This window comes from Lissotriton helveticus, assembly GCF_964261635.1.
Source record: "Lissotriton helveticus chromosome 1_1 unlocalized genomic scaffold, aLisHel1.1 SUPER_1_unloc_37, whole genome shotgun sequence".
In the NCBI taxonomy this organism is placed as follows: Eukaryota; Metazoa; Chordata; class Amphibia; order Caudata; family Salamandridae; genus Lissotriton; species Lissotriton helveticus.
The window spans coordinates 799,152-825,694 of record NW_027611678.1 but is presented as its reverse complement, the minus strand read 5'-3'; the positions used below and the strand labels follow the sequence as shown (position 1 = coordinate 825,694).

The window sequence follows — 26,543 nt, the reverse complement described above, 5'->3', positions numbered from 1 at the left end:
CCACCCCCTTTTGTACCACTTTGTTCGCCATAAGTGTGGCAGGGTATGCTCAGACGTGAGTCCCTTGCTCACTTTGCCTCTGGATTCAAGCAAGGCAGACTACATGTCAGTCCTCTTACTGATTTTGTACTTAATAACTTTTTGTGGATTTCTAACTAAGCAGATTCCATGTCAGTTTGCTATTTGATATTATAGAAAAAGGTTTTCTTATCTCTTAGCACACATTTGTTGTGGTGATCTGTCTCTTGACTTTACAGCTAGAGTTATTTCTGAGTCTGGCTTTTGATATACTTTAGAGGTTCCCTTTATGTGATTCTCCTGCAAATATTATGATGATTATTTCTCTGACTGAGTAACCATGTTTATGCCTTCAGTAATTATTTGAAACCTTTAATATAGCTTTGAAGCTTGTTGTAGCTCCAAAGGCAAGGGCCTTTACCAAGGGAGCGGTCCTTTAAGGGGCAGTATTGCCTGCTATGGCTGACTATAAGGTCTTTACACTGTTTGCCCCATGAGGGCAGAATGTGTTAATTAATAAAACAACGGTGTCCCAGAGACCGAGGGGGTTGAAACATCCCCCGTACTCCAAAACCTTTGTTTCAACTTCAACATTTGACTCCCTCTGTGCACTATTCCTGTTGTTATCAAACTTCTGATAATGACCTGATGGATCCACATTCCTCCTGGAACATGTTGGGGGGTTTAGTGCAGGTCCAGTCCTTTTTTAGGTCCGTTTTGCCCAGCAGTTCCTTAACTATTATCACATTTGTCTTCTTCTCTGCAACACATGAGACTATCTTCCCTCAGTCTGTTCTTTCAGCATCTTTCATCTCTGGATCTGAATTCCATCTCTTTACGTCCTCCCATCCTTCCCTTTTCTGTCTTGTCTACAACAATCAAAAGACACAGCACATGTGCGTGGACACACATGCACACAGGGCTTGCTTTAGGGTGCTGCGACCAGTGGAGCGGCACCTGGTGCTGACCTTGGGGGCTACTGTGTTTAGAAGTAACTCATGGGTTCGCAAGCATCTGCTGCACAGTTTCCTGTGCTGGACCTCTGTGGTGAGAATGGAAGGTAGCCTTTTTTCTCTTTCCCCGGTTTTGTGTTTTTCTTTTCTTGACCCTTTTTGGTTTCCTCTAGTGTTGTGCTGTTTTTTTCTTTTTTTCAGATTTGACAGTTCCCCGTCGGACAAGTATGATGAGTTCTGAGCCACCATGTAAGTCCTTATCATCCGCGCAATTTGAAATGAACTGGAGACAGCGTCAGTCTAGATCACTGGAAAAAGGAATAGATGAACAGACTAGGTCGGCAGGGGAGTAAATAACATCTGATAATTCATTAAAAGAATTACAAATACCTCATTGTGATGCCAGCCTTTGACACAGAAATTGTAAATTGCTAGTGTTGGCTGCTTCTGAGAATCTGTGTCATAATATATGTGCAACTTCTGTTTCTTTCTTAAATATTTATTACATTTGCTCTCACATCCTTGATTTCCAGTGATCCCAAGCTCCCGATCTACACTGTTTCACCACGATCAGAAATGCAACTCAACTGATTTCCTATCTTTTTTTTGTCAATACTTTCTTTGTGCAAAGTATAAGGTCATAAATATTTTTTCTTTGTGTTCATTTTCAATCTCTGACTCCATTTCTACAGGTGACTGAAGCATGAACAGAAAAAGGAAGGTTTAAATTTAGAGAAACACAACAAAAAGGATTATTTCAAGGAAAGTTAAAACATTCTGGAGCTCTAGAGAAGAAACACATTCTATGTGCCAGGAATGGTGAGGATGTTGGAGTGGAAGAAACTGGTGAATGTGAAAGTTGTCAAATCCCTAACGTAAAAGGAGCATGAGAGAACCCACAATGAGAAAGAAAATGACCCGTGCTCTCAATGTGGCAAAAACTTCAGGTGTAAATGTAACCTTTCCACATAGGAGAGACAATGTGGGAAAATAAAAGGTGCTCACTGTCAACCCTGAGGAGGAGCTTTCAGCATCGCAAAACATTTACATGAAGCAGCCACAAAGACACCGCTCCATTGATTGTCCTACAAACTCTACTGAGAAAAGCACACAGCGAGGGATGGAAGTGCTTGAATTAAACTCATTCTTTTGTAACTATTTCATTCAGTGTGTTTTGCTCCCTGAGTGTTTATAAGCAATGACTGACCCACAAAGGCCATTGGATCCTGAACTTTGAGGCCACGCCCCCAAGGGTCTGGAATGCATGTAACCTCGAACTGTTTCCAGCCTTAACGAGCCTCACCAGGGGGCTGAAGCAGGAGTCCCTTTGTCGAAGGTCTCTATGGGACCAACATCTGTTCATGTCTGTACCACGTAGAGCTGATCATTGAGAAAAACCTAAGGTGATGGATGAACTGGTAGCTAATCTCTGCAACATCCCGCCACATCATTCTCTAGTCTTTGTGCAACTACAGACGAGGCCAGCCATATGCAAACCACTCTTGGCTCCACCCTAAATAGTCCTAATGACTTCTGTTCCATTGGGACACAGCTTCATATTACGAAGATCCACACGAGTGGCCTCTTTCCATCTTCTTTTTGTTTCAAATGGATCCTGCCTCAGGCATGCCACGTTCCATGCTTTCGCTCTTATCATCAATCTTGAACCATCTCCATAACTTGGAAGCACCGAAGACTTCGCAGCTGTTGTAACTGCTTGAAGTTTCCCGCATGTTGATGGCCGTGGATTCAGGTTCAACTTGATAACCCAACTCTATTCTGTGGGAATGTTGCACTTCAAGCCACTTCTGTGCGGCTCGTCATCTTCTGAGACTGATTCAGCCAAAATCCTTGCATCACATTCCAGTTTTAATCATCACCAGAGACTAAACTTACCTTTGTCCTCTCAAGCATAGCTACCGAAGTCAGCTACAATTTTGTAGGTGACTTCATGATTGATTCAGTGGATCTGCTGTTTGGTTTGGACAGTTGTTTTTGCTAATTAATAATCCTTAAATAACAGCCCTCCTTTAGATTTTGCTTCTGAATAATTAATAAATATTCTTTTTGATCTTAACTTGGTTTGAATCTTTAAGTTCCTTGTCTATTTTTAATAAACTGTATTGAAATTTGTGACTTCCACTGTTTTGCTCTACCTTCGAGCCCGCCGTAGGCCATACTGCTCAAGCCACGCTACCAAAAGTGAGCTAAGAACACTATAGTAGAAGACATATTTACCTTTGCTGACCAAAGTTGGGAAAAAGCAAAGCAGGCTGACTCCAGAAAGCACACTAAGGTTACTCTCTGAGGTGGCATCTGCACCACCTGTAGATGCAAAAATCAAAGATTATGAGGGAAGCTGTTGGTATCTGTGCCCCAGAATTTGAGTCTGCCACCCTCTCTCAAACAGTTGAAAGAGCTAAAGATGCACCAGTCAGAGATTCATGTCTCAGCAACTAAGACTGCCCGCTCCGGTCATACAACACTCACACTGTTACCCGAATCACACTCCCTGTGCAATGTACAAACTTTTACATTAACAAGTTGTGTTGTGCACAGGCTTTCACCCAGCCTTTGTATGTAAATGAGTTTCTGTGATCAGACGCCCCCCGGTTCCCATTTCTTCTAGTGCGGGTGATAATGTGAGAACTGTAACGAGATCACAAACAAGGGCTGTATTGAGAAATAATCATCTTCCAAGTCACAGAGTAGTTTGTAGTTCTTTATTAGTCTTTTAAATGTACATCCCCATCCCGTTCCAAGGTAGAGTAAAGTTTGCGAAGTGCGACTCTCTTGTGGCCCTCTCCCCAGATTAGGTCCATAAGAACAGAAACAGAGACTAATTTCCTGAAGAAGCGCCGGGGCAGGTAAACCAAAGGGGGCGAGAAGCAGTATAAATGTGTTAATAGCATTTTTGCAACTTCCACTCTACCCATGGGTTGATAGTGGCAGGGAGGCCCAAAACGACAGGGAGCTGCAAACATTGGACATCATCATCTAAGTTGCCCTGTATAAGTTCTTCATTGGTGTGGTAAGTTCACCTCTAAGTACCTGTGGGGGAGTGTGGCGCAATGGTTAGAGCAGCAGACCCTGATACAGAGTTCTGGCCCGGGACTAGGTTTCAATTCCCCGCCTCGACGGGTCTCGGGCTCAATTTCCTCGGACCTGACAATTCTCGCCTCGGTGCCTATTCTAATCATGGGCCCCACGCTGCAACTCTGGGCAATAGCTTGCTTAACCTCCACACCGGCCCGAACAGCGCTAGGATGCCTGGCTTCACCCTGGGGGTGCCCGGGAGTGGACACTTCACAGGGAAAGCCAGGAAGGGTTCCACAGCGGTATGAGTAATAGCGCCAGGAAACCGCTTGGTGGCAGTGCGCTCTACAAATACCTTGACATTTACACTTTACATTTACCTGAAGATGTAAGGGTGCCACCCCAGTGCTAATTGGGGCAGCACTTCCTGTTCTAAGTTGTGAGTTTGCACATGGGATATAATCTAGATTTGGTCCAATTTAGCCTCAGTCCAGAATCCCTACCAAAATCATCTAGAACCTCCATCACCTGCAGTAGATACGCCTGCCCGTTCCTGAGGTACACAAACACATGATCGGCATACAGTGAAATGACCTCCCAATTTGGCCCACTTGGTATACTGACTGCTGGGTCCTGTGAACGAAACTGGCCAGCGAACAGGTCCATGACTAGGGCAAAAGTAATCGACAGCGGGCATCTTTGCCACATGCTTTGACAGAAACTGAGATCTCTGCCTGTCCGGATGCGGGCCAGTGATTTATCCAGTGCAGTATTTCTGCACCTAGTTTCATGCACATCAGCATTTTCGTTAAATAAAACTACTCCAGGGTGTCGAAGGCCTTCTCTATATCTAGTGAGAGTGTTGTTTATGGAGGCAAATTCTTGAAGATTCTTTTCCATCAGCTGCAGAGGCGCCATAGGTTTAGACACATTTTTCTCCCAGGTACGAAACCATTCTGGTCTTGGTGCCAATGTAGAGAGGCAGGGGAGCAACCTGTTTGCAAGGACCTTCCTGCGAAGCTTGTGGTCGATGTACAGTGGTCAGTAGGAACGTAGCTCCAGGGGGTCCTTGTTTGGCTTAGGCAGTACCAATATCATAGCCTCCCCTAGGGATCCCGGCAATGTGCCCTCCTGCCGGGCCTGTTGGTGCATTTGGAGTAGGTTTGGAGTGAGGGTTGCTCTATAGGTGAAGTAAAAGTCCACCGGGAACCCGTCCATCCCAGGAGTTTTGTTGCACACGATATAGTCAATCATGAAGTCAATTTCATCAGTGGTCAGGGTTTCGTCTGGTGTATGTCCCTGAAGGGGGTTAAGTCTGGGGATCAACAGTCTATTCAAATACTCATCTAATTGGGGCGCTTGCACTCCCAATACTGCCTGGTACTACAGGAAAGCCTGCTTTATATCTGCTGCTACATTTCAAAAACGCAGTTATACATAAGGATAAACAGACAAAACAGACCAAAAAATATATGTTCACCAAGTAATTTAATGTACTAGTTTTTCTGGTGAATACGCAAGTAATATTCAAGAGACAGGTAATATTCAAGAATTACCGGTTAAGTAAAGGTTGCTCCAAAAGGGGGAACATGCTAATAGGATGAGGAGTGCTCAGTGTTAAGAAGGATAGAAATCAGTGACATAGGAGAAAACCAGAGATGCATATTATTTTCAAAAACACTATGATCGGTTGTCATTCACCGTCATAAGCAGCCTAGCTCCACATGTATTTGTACACAATTTAAGTCATATGTAAAATTGCAGAATAAAATTCAAAATTTACATGATAGAGGACACAAAAGGGTAAGTCTAGGCCTATCCAAGAGCGTCGACGTTTCGATCCGACTTAGGGCACAAGGGAATTTCACAACCTCAGCCGTGAGGATCTTCTTCAGGACTGGGGTGGTGTGGGGCAACCTGGATGAAGGTGGATAAGTCGCCTAATGGGAATAAAAGCTTGGGTCAGGTCCGTTGCTGTATGTAAAGGTGCGCATCAAGAAGCAGTGCGCGTGGTTGAAAAAGGTTAGGCTTACCCTTCGCATGTGGTGAGAAGCCAAGGGATGAGTTCCTCAAGACATGTCGTAGTCACTAGTAAATTCCATTTGGGGTAACCATCAAGGAGATTAATTAACTAAGGCGGAAAAATGGGGAGAAAATGCCTTAAGTACTTGACCGGCATCGAGGATAGCGTATACGTCGGTTACAGTGCTGATCAGACATATCTCAGTGTTATTCAGGAATGAAGCCTGGGCATAGTTGTAAAGGTGGGGGTGCCATCGTGGTCTGTGTATTAATCACGGTTCAAGGCGATCAGCGGTCTGTGAAGTAAATGTGCGAAAGCTTAGTCATGCTGGCAAGGAAAGGCAGCCGGCTGTAAAAGCATTACAATTACGCTGCGAGTTGTGTGGTTAATTACCTGAAGACAGGGGTCCTCACAGTTCGGTGTCTCAGCAACAAATGAATTGCAAGCGTGGCCCCGCCAGGAGGATAATTAAATACCGGAGGCCACGGGAAAAGGTTACTGAGGACGTGCGCTAATGGCCAGAGTTGAAAGATTCTCAAGGCCATGCGCCGATTATCGGAGAAGGAGACGAAAGCTCCTGTCACGTGTGACAGATGCCTGAGTTATGATAGTGCATTAACGCTGGCATAATAAACCTGAGACATCATTATTTCAGAGAAGTATATAGATTGTGATGAAACACATAAAAAACATTGAAAGCTTATTAGTCCCGAAATAAATGTGCTATATACAATGTGAAAGCGGGAAGAATTCAACATGTTTGAACATTCAGTATATGAGGGAAAAACATGTTTGGAGAATACAAGAAAATACTTATAAACGTGAGCAAGAGTACTCAAATGGATGCACTATTAAAAGCACGATGTAAAGTTAACAGTTTTACATTACATTGTATATAGCACATGTATTTCGTGACTAATTATGGATATGATTTTTCAGGAGAAAAGTAATTGACACACAGATCCAAGCACATGGAAGGTACATAGATGCACAATGGAAGAAAGTACATGTAGACCAAAGATGATTTTTTATTTTTTTTACAATTTTTTATTACCAACATAATTATTCTACATGTTTATACAACGCAATACACAAAGATAGGTACAAATCTATAGTGAAATAAATGCTTATATTCAGAGGGACAGGCCGTAATTTTCTCTTTGCTTATAGTGCTTCGGTGAGGAAGAGCAAATTCTTGAGTAGTTTTCTCAAGATAAGGTGGTTGTCAGTGGATCTTATGTAGGGGGTAATGAGTTCCATAGTTTGGCTGCTTGAACAGACAAGGATGTGCCACCCACATTTTTTGCTGGTATCTTGGGATTTTGAGGTACAATGCCCCTTTAGAGCAGATGTTCCTTTGTTGAATGTGTTTGGTGATTTTATTCCTGATGAAGAACGGTCCCATTCCATATAGTGCTTTGTGGGTGATACAAGTAGCTTGAACGTGGATCTTCTGGCAACCGGTAACCAATGCAGGGCTTTCAAGACAGGTGAGATGTGGTCTCCCGGTTTGATATGCAAGAGTAGTCTGGCAGCCGAGTTCTGAATCTGTTGTAGTCTTTTGATGGTTGTTAAAGGTGATCCGTGGTAGAGGCTATTGGCGTAATCGAGTTTGGACAAAACAAGGGAGATGGTAGCTTGGATCTTGTGTGGAAATCCCAAATGAGGGAAAATTTGTTGCAGTGTTGTTATAGTGACAAAGCTTTATCTTGCTAGTTTGTCCACTTGGGTATTCATTGATAACTTGGAGTCCATGGTAATTCCGAGGTTTCTAACTTCCTTCGATACGTTAGGCGGTGATCCCAGTTCATCAGGCCAAGAGGAAAGCGGGTCATAATGTTTTAAATCGCCACATGTGAGTATTTGCGTTTTTGAAAGCATTCAATTTAAGATGGCCGCAAGTCATCCACTGATCCACAGCTCTGAGACAACTGAACATTGGGGATTTTCCAATGTCTTTGGGGTACTTCAGTTGAAGGAGTATTTGTGTGTCATCTGCATAGTTATAGCACGTGAGGTGAAATTAATTGATCAATACTGGTAATGACTTTATGAAGATGTTGAAAAGCATGGGTGAGATGATAGAGCCTTGAGGGACCCCTGCTTTTGTGGAGTACGGTTTGGATGAGAAAAGTGGGGTGTGGATGACATTAGTTCTGTTACGAAGGTAGGACACAATCCAGTCTAGAGCAGTCCCCTCTATGCCGGCTTCATAGAGTCTTTGTTTCAGAGTGTCATGGTCAACCGTGTCAAACTTGGCTCATTCTTCCAAAATATGGGGATTAACTAGAACTTCACACGTGACTATTCGGCACAGAGCAGACCCTCTGTCCCACATTTTAGTGGCAAAACTTATATTTCACCATGAGTATTGCACACAGTTCAGTGGAATGTTAACCCCTTGAGCGCTGATGACAAAGCCAGCTCGTCATGGGCGTTACCTGCGCTACGCGGATGACGAGCTGGCTTTGTCATAAACAACGCGTTTTTGAAAAATCAGCGCACAGCGGGAAAACGCGGTAGCGCGTAGGGGTTAAATTGAATGTCAATTTTAGTGAGACTTGGTTGTTAATTTTATCACTTTACATTTCTTCTGATCATGTCTATAAATTCAGTAATTTCTCCTCCTTTGGAATTGTCAAAGTCAAATGTTAAGTGACACCACTCCCTGTGTCTTTTTTAAATATCTAATTTTTTTATTGACTTTTCATACACAATGAGCATTTAACAGGGATTGAAGTTTATCAATTCAGCAGAGTCCAAGATACTGTGTAAACTAGAACTGGTGAGAAGACATTGATAACAGGAAAAATTATAAATAAAATACCATCTCTAGATAGAGTTGATGCGTCCTAGAAGATCCCACAGAAGATCAGGGAAGGAGGACGAGGGGGAACAGGAGGGGAAGGGACATGGAAACAGGAGAGAAAAGTCAGGGTGCCAGGACCCATGGCCGCCCCCCAAAAAACCAACTCCCACTACGAGGCCGTAGCCAGCTTACTCTTACCATGGGGAGTTAAATCATGGAATATTTACATTTTGTGAAGCAAGGTCTGAGGGGCCATGAATTGCGGTGCCAGCCCTAGGTTGGTCATCAAGGTATCCCAAACGGAGCCCAGTAGCACAAAGTACTGTACAGTCCACAGGAACTCCAAAATGTCACAGGCGAGTGCGCTACACCATCAGCACCTCCAGCACTTGGAATCGTCTGCCATATGTGCTTTATAGATCCACTCGGGCGTCCAGTGCCAGTGGTGTAGGAACTTGAAATAACTGATTTCAACCTGACCTCCTGAGGTACACTGCCATGATCTTTCCAAAGGTCATGGGAGTCCTGCTCAGAGAGTGAGAGGCCCAACCTCTGCTCCAGCAAACAGCATAGATTGTAGGCAGCAGTGCTTTAAAAAAGGCTGTCCACAGCTGTAACATACAATCCCACCTTAGGGCCTGATTCTGATGTGGTTAGGAAGGCCTCCTAACGGCATTTGCTATGTCGAAATCGGATCGGGAACGTGTCTTACCAATTGAGGGCCCTATTACGATGCGATTAGGAAAGCATTTCCCACCTCGGGCCCGATTAAGATGAGGTTAGGAACATAGGCTCCCATTGAAGTCAATGGGAGTCCAACCAAATCATATCTGGAAGCATCCCGACGCATCATACTCGGTTGGTTGGACTCTCCTGATCCGATTTAGCTGGAAACCATTCCCAAACCCATTATGTCGGGAAGCTTTCCACACCGCATCAGAATCGGGCCCATAGTGTCCTTGTATCCTTTCCACATCAGAGTATAACTCAACATTGGGGCAGTCTCAAGATCATAAGGGGGAGCACCCAGCATGTGTCGCAGGCTATGCATAGGCTGTCGATACTGTCAGTGATACGATTGTGGCAGCCCATAATCACGCATGAGAGTAGCCAAGGGGGCCAACTCAACGTCCCCTACTATATCGTCAACAGATCGTATCCCTCTGGTCCTCCACTGTGTAATGGGAGTTCAGATCATACTTGGCCCCGAGCAGCTCCTTGAGAAGAGCAGGGGTCAGCAATGCGTTATACGTCTGAGCCAGGTGAAACTCAAGGTCAGTCAACCAACGCTGTTATGCCTCACAGTGGCACTTATAGGCAGCCAAATCGTTCATCGGCCTTCCTGCCCGCTCACAGCACCTGTGTAGAGGAGATGGACCCAGCGTTCTCCTCCAAGTACAGGCTCAGATATTGGAACCGTCTGTGTTTGTTTTCAGGGGCTTTATACCATGCTGTATATATACGCCAACGGGCCTGAGGGGTTTTCAACCGTCGAAGTTTATGGTCGAGTAGCAGAAGATCATGATCAGAGGTACTGTTTGGAAGGATCAAGGTGTAAACATTTACAATGGACTCAGGAGGTGAAAGTATAGTCCGCGTCCCTCAGGTGCGTCAATCACCATGGATCCATCAAGGCATGATCATCAATAATGTCAGAGAGGATGAACCGGTCTCGGGGCTGCCTGGTCGTTTGGTTTCTGGACTTGTCATGGTGCCATATTCCAGCACCCCCCTCATGAATACCCTGGCTGTCCAAAGGACAGCAGGAGTTTGGTCAGCCGCCGGGGCATAGATAGAGCCCACACACAAAGACTCATTGAGAATCTGAACCTTGGCAAAAATATATCTGCCTAGGGGGTCTCGCCATGTCTGCAGTATGCAAACCCCCAGGGATTTGTGAAAACAGTTGTCCAACCCACTCTCCCCATGTTCCAAAGGAGTAGATGGCTGTGTACGGGTAGTCTGAATCCTGCTGGCATGTAGTACCGTACTCATCCAATCCCTTCTGAATGTATCATGTTCACTAGGTGACAGGTGTGTGTCCTGGAGCAATGCTACATCAAGGCGGTGCATCTTCTGAAATGAGAGGATTTTCTGTCTCTTGATAAAATAGGCCAGGCTGCTGTCATTAAGGGGCATATTTACAAGGAAGTGGTGGAGCACGGCGTTGGCCTCCTTGGCTTAAGGCCACGCTCTCCACTGAAATGCAGGACTACACCGTATTTACAAGAATATGGTGCAGCCCTGCATTTCTCCCTGTGCTGGTGCTGAATTTAGCTGCCTAGCGCCAATGCAGGCAGCCTTGCACCATACTGCAAGGGTGCCTGCGTTGAGGGGAGCAGGCCTGCCAAGTACCACGCATCAGGGGTTAGAGTAACACATTTCAATGTTGTGGTCCGCATCACCGTATTGAAATGCAAAGACACACATTTTTATGGCTTCCTGAGCTGTCAAGTGCTGAAGCGCTGCTATAATAATTAGAAGTCAAACTGAGCAAAGCTGCCAGCGCACATTTAGGGGTTCTGGTTTAGCTACATTCAGGCATGTTATGTATGTTGTTATGTTAAGTTAATTTCTATAGCGCATGACTCACCCGGGGGCATCTCAGCACTCGCCTAGAAATTTGGCCCGAGGACTGAAAGTCAGAACAGAGTTAGAGCAGGAATGCTTTTAGTTGGTTCCTAAAGGTGCTGCATATGGACATTTTGTTTCAGGACAGCAGTAGTTTATTCCAGTATCTTGGGGCCAGATACAAAAAAAAATTTCACCAGTCTGACTCAAACGTGTACGAGGAACCTGTAGAAGGCCTAAAGTACTGGATCTGAGATTTCTGTTCAGTGTATGAAAGGTGAGTTTCTTTTGTAGATAGTAAGGGCCTCTGCCATTCAGCGCATTGTAAGTGAGACAACAGATTTTGAAAAAGGATCTCTTCCTTACAGGTAACCAATGCAGCTCTCTCAGCAAAGGAGCAAAAGGGAGCTAGCAGGACGGTTCAGTAACATTCTGGCCGCCGTGTTCTGAATCACTGGTAATTTAGTAAGCAGGGTCTTTCCCACTTCCGCCAACAGAGCATTACCATAGTCTAATTGGCTGATGACCATGGCTTGAACTAATGTTCTCCGGTGATTAGTGGGCAAGTAGGGAAGAATTTTGCGGAGTAAACGCATACTATAGTAGCAGGAGCTAGTAGTGGCAGCAATGTGGTCATTCATGGTTAATGACTGATCTAATTTTAGGCCTAGATTTTTAACACATTGTTTAGGAACAGGAGTGTAGGAAGGTGGCTACCTGACTATGGTTACCCCGGATTTTTTGCCTGTGTTTAGCTGGTTTTTTGACTTAGTTGACCTGGTTCCCTGCTAATCAGGGCCCCAGGCCATCTGCTCTCTCTGTAAAATGGATTCCATGTACCCTAGGTACATACCACAATTGGAAATGGACTCCTTGTCAGCCCCTGTATAATGCACTGTAGGTGCCCAGGGCATAGGGGCCACCAAGGCCTACCAGGGGCTGCAGCATATCTTTTGCCACCCCTGGCTGGTTCTTAAATTGACACAACTGGCTGATCACTCAGCTGGGGTAAGGTGGTGTAATCACCCCTTGCTTAGATATAGTATACCTATATCTAAACCTATATCTGGACACATGTAAACCTGTGAGCCACTCCTATGGAAGGCCTCATCAATCCTGGAGGCAGAGTGCGTGGTTTTATGTGAGATGGAGCTCTAGCATGAGCTGAGCCTGTCTGCAGCTGTCGGGAACAACTCCCTAAGCTGTTTCAGGATAATGCCATACCATATACTCTTAAGTGCCTTATAATCCTCGCGGTTAAATAGCAACTCTGGTTTGGCTTTATCAAAACATGTCGTGTAAGGTGTCATACGATTTGGAATACTATCCCCTCGCCAGTTCTGGCGACGGGGATAGCATTCCACCCCTCTAGAGGGGTAGGACATGTTGCTTTGCTTAAATGCGGTTAATTTCTAAAAGGACCTTAAGATCCACAAAATGGATGCCTCTGCCACAGACAAATGTCTGGACCCCTGGAGCTGACCGAAACTCAGCCAAAGGGGTCCTGGACAAAGGGTTTCCTGTCACAGGAGGGTGTCACCGCCCTCCAGACAGGAGATAGTGTATTGTAGCAGGGAGGTTTGAAAGAAACCAGACACTGCTTGGGGCGCACAAGGCTGCCCCTTGCATAATCCGGCCAAACCGGTTCTGGGGCACTCCAGCCCTCGTGCCAGGGCGGCCTGGATCAAAGGAAGGGGGTGTATCCACCCACTTCCTGGGTCCCACCCATAGGGGGGGACCTAGCAGGTAATCACGCCCCCCAGATTCGAATAAGAGTGGGAGCAGTGCCAATGCACATCAGATTTCCTGGAAGAAACATTTGAAACGAAATTCTGGACCCTTCGCCCTCCATCTCAACGTGGAAGCCCGAAGAATCTCCCTTGTGGTCAAGGAGTGACCACCCTGCAGCAGCAGGCACCATCCAGCCCTCGACGTCTGCTTAGTTGCAGTTCCCGCCGGAACTCGAGCGACTGAGATCGTCGAGATCAAGCCTGCCTGCCTTCTAACAGCCCGATCCACAGTCCCTGCAAAGCTGAGACCCGTGGAGGCGACCGGAAGCGTGGGGCACGCCATCTTGAATTGACCACGAGACGCTGACCGTGCAGCCCACGAGTGACCCTCGAAGCTGTGCACCGGGGTTTGAGAAGCCCCCACCCTGAGCTGCTCCTGAGCCGAAGTTCAGCCCTCCACACTCGACGAGTGCTGCGTGGGGCCCTTTGGCTCTATTTGGCTCAACGCGTTGTCCCGGTCACTTGCCAGCTGGCTAGTGGTCCCTGTGCTGACGAACTACCTAAGAAGACTCGTGAATCTGGTTGCTCCAGATCCACACCAGCTCCCCTGAAAAGGAGCCCCGACTCTGACCTTCCTAGTCCGAGTGAGAAGCAATCTTCCAATCCCGCGTGGATTGCTCTTGCCAAGGCTTGTTTGCTCCAAACTTGAAGACGACTGCACCGACGGTGAGAGCCTGCGTGGGACAGATCGTGACCTGCTCCTGGACGTCGCAGATGCCCCAGAGCCCACGTGACAGCGGAGAGAAGCTCCTCGACGACCACCTGATTGCGCCCGACATTGCCTGGTTCCGTCCTGGTTCCACCCTGGTCACTGCTGAGTGACCCAGACTCTGTCCCCTCTGCTTTCAGGTACTCTACAACTTGAGTCCACCCTTGGACTCCACCGGACACTTCATCTTTAACCCGCCTGCAGCCCTTTCAGCTTCAAGCACCAAGAGCCTACGAGTCAAAACCCGACGCCACTTCGACCCTGTGCACCCACTTCCTGTGGGTGAGGTAACTTTGCTCCGCCGGTGTTCCCACACTGGTGCACACCTCTAGGGTCTGTGTGTTAAGTTTTGTTCCTCTAGGTTCAGCGGAAGTGTCCTTTAACTTTAACTTTACAACTTTTACGCACCATTGGTTAACATTGGTGCGTGCGTGCGCTTTCCGCACCTCTCCCGAATCCCGAGGGTGAGGTTCCGTGACGATTTTACTCGTGTTTTTAACATTGTCGTAAATACATAATTTTGGTATCAGAGAACCGCAAATGATCCATTTAGTATATCCTGATGTTTTCGCTATGCTACGAGCAAGAGCACTCCTGTTACCAACACATTTGTGATTTACCCATGGCATCCATCTTAGAACACGGAAGCCATTTTGTATTCCTTGCCCTCACATAGTCAATGGACACGCAATGACCTCTTTTTATTTAAGGACACGTAGGCCTTAACCGGCGATTCACCTTGCTAGTGACACGTGCACCTTAGGCCAGCAACGCTGTAGCAGCATGACTCGGCAAGAACTGCCTCCCCAGCCTGAGGCCAGTCCTGCTATACTGGTTCTTGTGTTCGTTGGCCTGATCATGATTAGGCGGCCGAAGCTGGTAACCGTGCCCATTTACGACCCACAAACATTTCTTATCCTGTCTTTCTATCTTCTGCACCTGGCTCTGCTCCTTTCCTTCTGGGCCTTTATTAGGGGGAGGTAACGAAATTTACGATGAGGCGGTCCGGGTCTTGAATGAAGAATTGACATGGGATTATGATGGACTAGTGGGAACCCCTCATTTGTAATGTTTTGACATCAGATACTGTTGACGATTCCTGTGCAACGCCAAATATTTATTGTTCAAGACACGAATGTTTAGAACTGTGGTAACATGTAAAGAATTTGCCTGAAGCCCAATATTTAGTATATAAGGAGCAACCCTCTTTGTACAAATTGAACAGGCTCCTAGATACTGCCCATGCGTAGTTTCTGTGACTTCTGTGTCCCTGCAGTAATAAACCTTTGGTCTTTGACGCCACCATCGAGAAGCCCGTGTTTCTGTTTGTTTGTGCACCGAGACAGGTGGAACTCCGGGGTCTTCGGGTGTTATCCCTGACACCTCTGGACGGAACCAAAAAGTCCAGAACTCCAATTGGCGCCCAACGTGGGGCGACGTCATTCGGTACCGGTCCAAAAGCCTGAAGAGTTCGAGGAGCTTCGTGTGAAGATTTCAGAGGGAGGCGCCCCACTTCATCGATCCCGGCATATCGCAAAAGTGGCCCCGACGTTCTCTTCCACGAGGGTTCCCGTTCAGACGGCTGCAGTGGTCCGTTGCCTTGACCGTCGCCCTGTCTTGGACCCGAGGTGCAGTCCTCAGTACGGCGAAACGTGACGGGTTTCTCCTTGGTGACGTCTTCAGTGCCTCAGTTAAGTATTCAGTGGTTGCTAGTTGGTTATTTTGTAAGGGTTGCTCCTATTTGGATAATCCTTTTAGTTCTCAGTTCAGTTCAGTTCTGTAAGGTTATCACTGGTTATTCTGGTTACGATAATCATTCTGTTCAGTTCAGGTATCGATACATTTGTCAGTTCTGGTAGGCCTAAGTTCTTGGTTCGAGTGCGCATCTTTTCTGTTTGTGTCTTGTTTGTTTTGTGTTCCGGATTATAAAATGGTAAGTCGGAAAAATTGTATGTTGTCTTGTTTTAGTTGCAACAGTGATTCCCAGTTGGAGGACTCGTGTTTGGTTCCTCCGATTGGAACTCCCCTTTATGATCTTTATTGCAAATTTGGTGTGGGCCCTATCTCCTATAACGAGATATGGATCCACTACACAGAGAAAGATGGTGTCCTTAGTTGGCCACTACATGGTAGTTTTGAACCTGAAGTTCTCGATAATCTAGAAAGAAGGTTGTTTAAGAAGAAAGCCCGGCCGGCAATGTTTGATTCTTTCCGTTATTGCCGAAAAGAATCTAAACAGAGAGAAATTAAAAAGTTGAAGAAAGAACAGAAAGAGCAAGAGTTGACTTTAGAACAGTCTGCTAGGCAGCTGCAACTCAACGAGTCTGAGAAAGCGATGGAGGTGGCCGATAGAGAGCGTAATTTAGCGATAGACAAGTGCTATCCTGCTTTGCCATCGAGTACGGCTAAGATAGTAGAGGACCCTGAAAAGGATCCCCTGTTGTCTTACTTGTTACGATCACCCCCACCGTATGCACAGGGTGCTACGGCTCCACCTATACCGAATGTTCAATTACCGGTTGCTGGACAACCTGGTGTCCCTGTTCCCGCTCCCCTGAATCAAGTTCCTGTACCTCCTGTAGTCAATATTAATGTTCCTTCGACAACCCCTCTTCTAGGGTTGCCGGCTTCTTTACCTATGCCTGTGTCGCTCACACCTGCTACTTCACAAGCTATTTTTCCTGCTACTCCTACTGTTCCTAATCTATCTGTTCCAACTGCTACTCTATTTACTGCCTCTGCTAATATTATGACTCCGCTTTCTGTTCGTCGAAGAATCACTGATTCTGTCTCTAATATTCTATCTCCCTTCTATAAAACTCTGATTAAGACTCCTACCTCTGACTCTGTGCAGAGACGTAGTCAGCTTCCCAGTACTGAAGAAAGAGGAATACTAGATTCCACTGCTCTTAGATGGGTTTCGAAAGTTGGAAGATATAATATACAAGATGTATTAGATACATTTATGCAATGGAACGAACCGACACAACGATATGTGTTCGATGAAATGTGTTTCCTTCTACGTGAGGAATTGGAAGAGGATGACCCTGAATCAAATCTAGGAGAATTAATTAATGTTCAGAAAGAGTTTGCTGCAGGTATGATAGTTGGACAAAATATAAAAGAAGCGATGGAACTGGTTCTAAGTTATAGAACCGACTCATCCCTTCGTTCACCAAGAGAATTAGAGAAACGTAGTACGAAACACAATCGTCAATATCCAATGAGAGAGGTTCCACCAATTTGGCGTGAAGCTGTGCAAGCTAATGCAAACCTTGGTATTGCAGCCGCTCCGGCCCAATTCCAGAGAGTATGGATACATATTCCATGGAAGCGAGCTGAAGTATTAGCAGTGAAACAGGCTTTGCCAGATCCGCGTAAAAATCCTGCAGGGTACTACAAAGAGTTGGCTCAGACAGTTGGCGCTTGTGTATTGAATTTGGCTGACATAGATCTGCTATTTGGTAATGTAGTACCGCAACCAATTTGGGCTAAAATTCGTAAAGAGAATCATCCAGTTGCCCTAGGTGGTGACTGGGCAGCTATAATTGCAGCGGATGGTCAACAAATAGGTGGTTCCAAACCTGAACCTTTAATTGCTAACTTGCCTGGTAGAATAATCGATTTAATGAAAACCTTGATGCCTGCATTACGTGTTAACTGGGACAAATTGTCCGCGTGCAAACAGAAGAAAGACGAAAGCGTCTCCAACTTTTTCACAAGATTCGAAGAGACTTTCGTGGATCATAGTGGTCAGGATATGAGCACAGAAGGAGGCCAGAGATTATTTGTTGATAAATTTGTGCACAATCTGTTGCCAGAACTTAGAGGTAAATTAAAGAATTCTGAAAGTGCGTGGGCTGTCTCTACGACTGCGCAAATACTTGCGACTGCTCAGTACTATGAAAATAGGGATAAAGAAGAGAAGGAAAAATCAGATAAAAAGACGAAAGATTTAAAAACTAAAGTACTTTTACAGCAAGCTTATCCGCCTCGCATGAATCAAACTAATATGCAGCAAGGGTCATATCAAAGAACGGATTATAATTTTCAAAGGCCACAATACCAATGGAATCAATGTGCTTATTGCAAACAGGAAGGTCATTACAAAAGTGAATGTCCAGTTCGAACGCAAAATAATGCTGCGGCAGCTCAGAGAGGTCGTGGTAGTTCTATGCAAAACTCTAGAGGTCGAGGGCGAGGTGCTATGCCTCCGCAGACGAGTGATCGCCCCTCTAATTATTTCGACCAGCGAAATGGACAATCTGCCCAACAGAATAGATCTCCACAATATCATGTCGAAGACTATTATGAAACTAGTGAGGAAGTTCAGCAAAGTGAGTACTAGGAAAGCCATGGACAAAGAGAGGGAGTAGTATCAGTACCAGTAGATCAGAGTGGGCCTTATGTCGCAGTAGCAACATCAGGTATAGTCGAACCGTTTCTGTTGGATACTGGTGCAGCAAAAAGTTCTATCATACATGCGAAACTCCCTGGCGTACCTTTGTCTGGCTCAACAAACGTTTCAGTAGGTTTTTCGGGCGCCCCTGTTCACAACCCTGTTTCTGGTCCTTTGTCTATTTCTGTTGGACCCCGTCAATTGAAAGCACCCCTGATTTTGACGACAGGTTGTAACGAAAATCTGCTTGGTTTAGACTTGTTAAAACGCCTGTACGCGACATTGTACTGTTCTCCAGCAGGAGTACAGCTTACGTTGGGTAAAAGAATAATCTCCCCGATGTATTTGTCAATGGATGCGCTCCCACCAGAGCTGCGTTCACTCCCTGATACTCTTTGGGCGACTGGTCCTAATGATGTAGGTCTATTGGAAATTCCACCCTATGTAGTAACTTTGAAAGCAAATGTCAAACTTCCACGAATACCACAATATAGAATCTCTAGTGAAGGTGAGCGTGCTCTCCTACTGATAGTGCATGATCTGATTGAGAAAGACGTTATAGAAGAAACTAGAGGTAATGTCTGTAATAGTCCTGTACTGCCTATTTTGAAACGAACTGACCCTACAAAGCCTCCAGTATATAGGTTCGTAATTGATCTTAGAGAGGTTAATAAAATTGTGATCCCACAGTTTCCTGTGGTACCAGACATTACTGCATTGTTAACGTTGATTCCTGCTACAGCAGCATGGTTTTCGGTTGTCGACTTGAAAAATGCCTTTTTCAGCATTCCGATAGCCGAGGAAAGCAGAGATATCTTCGGTTTCTCTCTAGGAGGACGAAGCTTTAGGTTTAAACGCGCTCCACAAGGCTATTGTGAAAGCCCATCCATTTACAGTCAAGCATTAAAAAGCCAGTTAGATTCCTTCGTACTTCCTCGTGGTTCTGCTTTAGTACAGTATGTCGATGATCTTCTAGTGGCTGCCGATGACAAGGAAACTTGCAAAACAGCTACGATTTCTTTATTGCATCACTTGTCAGATTTGAATCACAAGGTGTCACCTTCAAAAATGCAATACTGCTGCCAAGAAGTGACCTACCTAGGTCATCTCTTGTCAAAGGAGGGAAGGAAGTTGACCCCAGAGAGAATAAAAGCAATTACACAGATGAATGTTCCTAGCACGCAGAGAGAAATACGTGCCTTTTTAGGTATTACCTCATATTGTAGGCAATGGATCCCAAATTTTTCCCTTTTAGCAAAACCATTGGTAGCCTTGACTGGGAAAGGTGTTCCGAGTCCGGTACCATGGACTGCTGAATGTCAGCAGAGTTTTTCTGAGTTACGAAATGCACTGTGTTCAGCACCTGTATTGGGTACACCCGACTACAGGAAGCCATTCACGCTCTATGTCCACGAGAGAGAAGGTTGTGCATTGAGTGTTTTGACGCAGAAATTTGGTGATAAACAACGCCCTTGTGCGTATTTTTCATCAACATTAGATCCAGTGGCTAGAGCGTTGCCTAGTTGCTTGAGAGCTACAGCCGCAGCTGCAGCTTCCATTCGACAATCTGCTGGTTTAGTAATGAACAACATGCTAGTGGTTATGGTTCCTCATGCTGTGGATACACTCATGAACCAAACCAAGACGCAACACCTTACCAGTGCTAGATTATCAGGTTATGAACTGACACTGTTAGCTAGTCATATTCAGATCAAGAGATGCAATGTATTGAATCCAGCAACATTGTTGCCGACTAGCCAAGAGTCGAGTGATTCCGAACCACACGACTGTTGTTTCAAAACTGAGGAAGAAACAAAAGGAAGAATCGATCTAAAAGACACTCCGTTGTCAGATCCAGATGGCACGTTGTATGTTGATGGGTCTTGCTTCAAATTGGAGAATGGTGATGTGACTGCTGCTTATGCAGTAACGACTTTGAGTACGATTGTGGAGACTGCAAGAGTGAGTCAGAATTCTGCCCAGGCTGCAGAATTGATCGCGCTAACAAGAGCGTGCGTTTTAGCTAAGGGAAAGAGGGTGAATGTGTTCACAGATAGTCAGTACGCGTTCGGCGTGGCCCATAGTTTTGGCCGCTTGTGGAAAGAGAGAGGTTTCATTACGTCCCATGGGACTAAGATTCAACATGGTCAGCTAGTTAATGACTTGTTGGAATCTCTAACCTTACCGACTGAAGTTGCGATTGTGAAATGCAGTGCTCATAAAGCAATCACGGATGATGTTGGTCGTGGGAATGCTTTTGCTGATGAGATTGCAAAACAGACAGCTAGAAATATGATGAGTAGAATGTATGTTGCAACGTCTGCAAGATGGATTTCTGAGTCTGGAATGTGTGAGGACACAGTGGAAAGCGTGAAGGAAATTCAGAAAGAGGCGACTGAGGAGGAAAAACTTGCATGGAGAGAGAGCACGGGTAAATTGGACTCGAGTGGGTGTTGGATTGACTTGTCGGAACAACAGCGTTGGATGTTGCCTGATGCGTATGTGCTTGCAGTAGTAACGATGGCACATGGAACAGCGCACATCAGTTCAAAAGGGATTTGTAAGATGTTGGCTCCGGTCTGGAAGAATGACGGGATTAGTAAGTGTGCAGAGAGAGTGGTGAGGAATTGTATGGTATGCTTGATGCATAATCCTGGCAAGGGAATCCCCACACCTGCAGGTCACTTCGCTCCTCCTTCCTGCCCCTTTGAGGTGATCCAGCTAGACTTCATTCACATGGATCGATGCAATAATCTGAAATACGTCCTAGTGGTAGTTTGTGCTTTCTCCAGATGGATCGAAGCATACCCACTGAAGGACAATACTGCCTTATCCACTGCCAAAATTCTTCTTAAAGAATACTTCCCCAGATACGGAATGCCACGGATTGTATGGTCAGATAACGGAAGTGAGTTCGTAGGGAAAGTTATGCAGAGTGTGTGTGCCGGCCTAGGGATTAGACAGAAATTTCATAGTGCGAATCATCCCCAGTCCGCGGGTTTAGTCGAGGGTTACAATGGCACCCTTAAACTGAAACTCGCTAAGATACAAGCATCCACGGGTTTGTCCTGGCCAGACGCATTGCCTTTGGCTTTGCTATCAACAAGAGCAACTGTGCATTCTAGAGTAGGGCTTAGTCCTTACGAAATAGTTTTTGGCCGTCCTGCAAATGTTTGGGGGGTACCTAGACCGAAAGAATTTAAGCAGCTGGAATACCCAATGTTAATTGATTACCTTTTCGACTTGACTGCTAAATTGAGTCTTATTCACCAACAGGTTTTTGATGCATTGCCAAAGCCACCGGAGAGTCCAGGCCATCAGCTGAAACCGGGTGATCAGGTGGTCATCAGAAATTTTGCAAGAACAAAAAATCTTCAGCCCAGATTTATTGGCCCTTTCCAAGTCCTGCTAGCAACGAGAACTGCTATTCGTGTGGCCGGAAGAAAAAACTGGATCCATACGACACATGCTAAACGTGTGCCTCTGCCACTTCCTTACGACAACTGGGTAAAGAAAGGAATCGGTACCTCTGAAACGGAACAAGTCCCCAGGTTCATACCTTTCAGCGATGCAGAACTAATCACGGATTCACCAAATTCTGACTCTACTCCTGAAACTGCTCTTTTGAACCCTGAACATTTGTCATCCACACCCAATGAACATTTGCCATCTGCACCAAAAGAACATTTGCCATCTGCGAACGTGAACATTGCAACGTCAGCTGAAAATACATTGTTTCCAGATCAGACAGCTCCTGCAAAACTGAGATACAACTTACGTTCTCGCAATATGGACAAATAAAGCAGGAAACTGCCTATTTTCAAATTTGAATTTGCTATACATTGCCTCCAGCCAGGAAGTTTGCTAATACTTTGTATTGTTTCTTTTTGTTTTAAAATTGCCTTGCCGTCTGGGTAGCCGTAGGGTCGTGGCTGTGTGCCTAGTTGAATCTGCGGGGGTCAGACACAAGGTCGATCTTTCTGTTAGTTCTGGGAACTCCCAGGGCTGATAGAGGCATTTTCATCTACGTACACATCATCAGTGGTCGCGAACGGTCGTAGAAGATGGAGCTTCCTGAGCTACAACGAGAAAATGTAATTTATGTTCGCAGAAATAGACTGTACAGAATACTACACAGCAAATGCTTTCTAATGCAATGTGCAGTTACATTTTTAATTGTTTTGATAACGTTGGTGGGTGGAATCGTCTTTGGTGTACATTTGATTTTTATGCCAGTAACTACAGTACCTCCCCTTGATCCTACTACTTCTACGGTTTCTTCTATGCATTCTTTTCACTCATTTCCTGAACACGAACAAGCTCGACGCTCAGAATTTATTAACAATACATTTGTACAGCTCTTGCATCAACACCAACTGATAGTTAATACTACAGACTGCTGGGTGTGTGGTTTGATACCCCACACTATGGATAAAGGCATTCCCTATCTAGTCTTGCCTTTCAGCTATAATGGATCATTTCAGGCCTTTCAGACCATTTTTTCATATGCCCTTGAAACCTATTCTCCGCGTCCACCACGGTCCACTAAATACAACTCAGCCAACAAAGCTTTAGTCCAGGGAATTATTGACATGATTAAAGACGTCAATAATACTCCATCTTATCCTAGAGATGAATTACTGGTGTATTTGAGTTGGAACTCTACCGAGTATCGCCTTAGTTTGGGAGAAAGCAAGCGTAAAAGCTCCACTTCAGTTTGGGTCGTGCCTCACCGAGGTCAGGTCTGTTTGCAAGGAAATGGGAGAAATCCGAGAGCTCAGCTAGGGAGGAGTGAGTGCGTTGAGACTTACGTATTTCCGTCTAACTCCTCCCCTGCCTTTCTGACTGCTAGGGGTACCTACTTCATCTGTCAGGACAGAGCATATACATGGCTGCCTGCTGACTTTTCAGGTTCATGTTATATTGCTCGATTGTTACCCCCGACATACACTGCTTCTTCAGATTATCACAAAACCAGAGTAGCAAGAGGTGTCTTCAGCAAGGAAGATACCGCTGGTCAAGAAGCTGGAGACTTCTTCAAAGGTTTCCTTCCGTTTTGGGGGCCTATGGCCAACAGTAGAAATCTTCGTCAACTAACACGGGTAGTTGAATCTACTATTACAGAAACTGCTGGTGCCCTTAGTAACTTAACAGCTGAGCTTCAGGCGGATCGTCTCATGACGTTGCAGAACCGTATGGTTCTAGACGTAATACTTGCAGATCGAGGTGGGGTATGCAGAATGATCCAATCGAGCTGCTGTGTCTTTATTCCAAATAATGCTCCAACAGTCTATGAAGCAATCTCTAAGCTACATAAGATTTCCGACTCTATACACGTAGATAAGGGAAACTGGTCCTTCATGGAGTGGTTTTGGACTCTGGTATCAGCGTGGGGATGGAAGGTTCTGATGATCATTGGTGTCATCCTAGTATTTCTGTTCTCATGCTGCCTTATTATTCAATGTGGTCCCGCTTTGTGTAGTCTTTGTGCTGCAACCTGTTTCAGAAAACCACCTGCATTAGGAGAAAAGGCACGAGACAGGATGATGACGCAACAACATGTTGCTGACCTAATGAGCATAGAATTAGACTCTGACTCTGATATAGACTGAGTAATTGCCTATGTAAGGGCAAAAGGAGGGTCTGAGGTTCCGTGACGATTTTACTCGTGTTTTTAACATTGTCGTAAATACATAATTTTGGTATCAGTGAACCGCAAATGATCCATTTAGTATATCCTGATGTTTTCGCTATGCTACGAGCAAGAGCACTCCTGTTACCAACACATTTGTGATTTACCCATGGCATCCATCTTAGAACACGGAAGCCATTTTGTATTCCTTGCCCTCACATAGTCAATGGACACGCAATGACCTCTTTTTATTTAAGGACACGTAGGCCTTAACCGGCGATTCACCTTGCTAGTGACACGTGCACCTTAGGCCAGCAACGCTGTAGCAGCATGACTCGGCAAGAACTGCCTCCCCAGCCTGAGGCCAGTCCTGCTATACTGGTTCTTGTGTTCGTTGGCCTGATCATGATTAGGCGGCCGAAGCTGGTAACCGTGCCCATTTACGACCCACAAACATTTCTTATCCTGTCTTTCTATCTTCTGCACCTGGCTCTGCTCCTTTCCTTCTGGGCCTTTATTAGGGGGAGGTAACGAAATTTACGATGAGGCGGTCCGGGTCTTGAATGAAGAATTGACATGGGATTATGATGGACTAGTGGGAACCCCTCATTTGTAATGTTTTGACATCAGATACTGTTGACGATTCCTGTGCAACGCCAAATATTTATTGTTCAAGACACGAATGTTTAGAACTGTGGTAACATGTAAAGAATTTGCCTGAAGCCCAATATTTAGTATATAAGGAGCAACCCTCTTTGTACAAATTGAACAGGCTCCTAGATACTGCCCATGCGTAGTTTCTGTGACTTCTGTGTCCCTGCAGTAATAAACCTTTGGTCTTTGATGCCACCATCGAGAAGCCCGTGTTTCTGTTTGTTTGTGCACCGAGACAGGTGGAACTCCGGGGTCTTCGGGTGTTATCCCTGACACCTCTGGACGGAACCAAAAAGTCCAGAACTCCAAGGGCCATTCCCGACTTCAGCATTGCTTGTCCTGACTGCTCCCAGCGATTCCGTAGGCCCTAGGCCTAACCACTGCTCGAGTGGCATCTCTTATACCACTTGTTTAGTATATGGTTTGAGTGGCCCCCTGCCCTCATCCATAATTGTGCAACTTTGTATGTTTAAACAGTGCTTTTGATTTAACGATTGTGCCCCTTTATTCATAAAGAATACTGGGGATTGTTTTTAGTAATAAACACATATATTTTTATAATATATACTTGTGTGGTGTCCTTTCATTTGGTATTACAGGATTGTATGTGGTAAAACAGCTCGCTTAACACGACCTCTTAAGTTAAGCCTTTAGGCTGCTTAGTCCATGCTACCCCTAGGATAGCTTGTCTAATAAGGTTGACTTACAACCAGACACCATAAGGGATTGTTTGGTCAGGTAGTAGGTGGTTCCAGAATTGGAAACATCCCCTACCAGGCCAACTTCTCACAAGGAGCTGCTCCCAGTTGTGAGGGCCACCATTCATCAGACCAGCTAGCTAAGTCTTTACCCGTTAGCATGACCTCGGATTTTCCAGGATTCAACTGGAGGCAGTTCTGTGTCATCCAGCTAGAGATTACAAGCATTCCGCTGGAGAACCGCAATTTCTCTGCTTCTATCTTTGGGCCAATAGTAAATATAAGCTGTGTATCATCAGCATATGAAATTATCTCAAAACCTAGCTGTTCTACAAATTTTTCTAAAGGATATGGCCATAGCATGATAGTTTGCGTTCTGTCTGACAAAGTTCTGCAACCACTTCAAGGCTGTCCCTTGAATAGAAGATAGTTTCTCCGCGAGCACTAAATGTGAGATGGTATCAAAAGCCGCCGAGAGATCTGGAAGGATCAGTATCCTCCAATGTCTATTTTCTGTCTGAGCGAGGAAGTTACAGCAAGCATGGCAGTCTCGGTACTGAAGCCCAGTTGAAACCCGGATTGTGATTGATCCAGGCATAGACTTAGTTGCTTGTTATATACTTTCCAGCAGCTTGCCCAATAAGGGTACCAAAGAAATAGGGCAGTAGTTGCTGAGTTCTCGGGGATCCGCAGTTGGTTTCTTCAAATTGGACGTACGAATGCTTCCTTCCATGTTATTGGAATGGTACCTGATTGTATTGAATAATTATTGATATTTAGAATTGCTGGCACGCAACGGGTGGCTAATAGGGCCATTGTCTTTGTAGGACAAAGATCTTGGGGTGAGCCAGATTTTGGGAAGGAGAGAGCATTGGAAACTTCCTCAAGCGTGGTTAACTCGAAACAATCTAAGGTGCTAGCTGCCAGTTTTTTCTAAGCCCTCTGTTCTAGTAGAGGCTTCAAGGTTGTAGGAAGGTGGCTACCTGACTATGGTTACCCCGGATTTTTTGCCTGTGTTTAGCTGGTTTTTTGACTTAGTTGACCTGGTTCCCTGCTAATCAGGGCCCCAGGCCATCTGCTCTCTCTGTAAAATGGATTCATGTACCCTAGGTACATACCACAATTGGAAATGGACTCCTTGTCAGCCCCTGTATAATGCACTATAGGTGCACAGGGCATAGGGGCCACCAAGGCCTACCAGGGGCTGCAGCATATCTTTTGCCACCCCTGGCTGGTTCTTAAATTGACACA

The 26,543-nt window shown here is 45.4% G+C and overlaps 1 protein-coding gene across 2 annotated transcripts in view; it reads left to right on the top strand.

Annotated features, from left to right (window-relative positions):
• The window catches only part of LOC144805972 (NACHT, LRR and PYD domains-containing protein 12-like), a 443,316-nt gene extending 440,268 nt beyond the window's left edge, over positions 1–3,048 (top strand). For both annotated transcript variants that reach the window (XM_078672434.1, XM_078672432.1), the window contains 2 exons: positions 1,173–1,220; positions 1,664–3,048. In XM_078672434.1, coding sequence (XP_078528560.1) covers positions 1,173–1,212 — 40 coding nt within the window. In that variant the 3' untranslated portion in view covers positions 1,213–1,220; positions 1,664–3,048. The remainder of the gene's footprint in view (positions 1–1,172; positions 1,221–1,663) is intronic.
• The last annotated feature ends 23,495 nt before the right edge of the window (positions 3,049–26,543 follow it).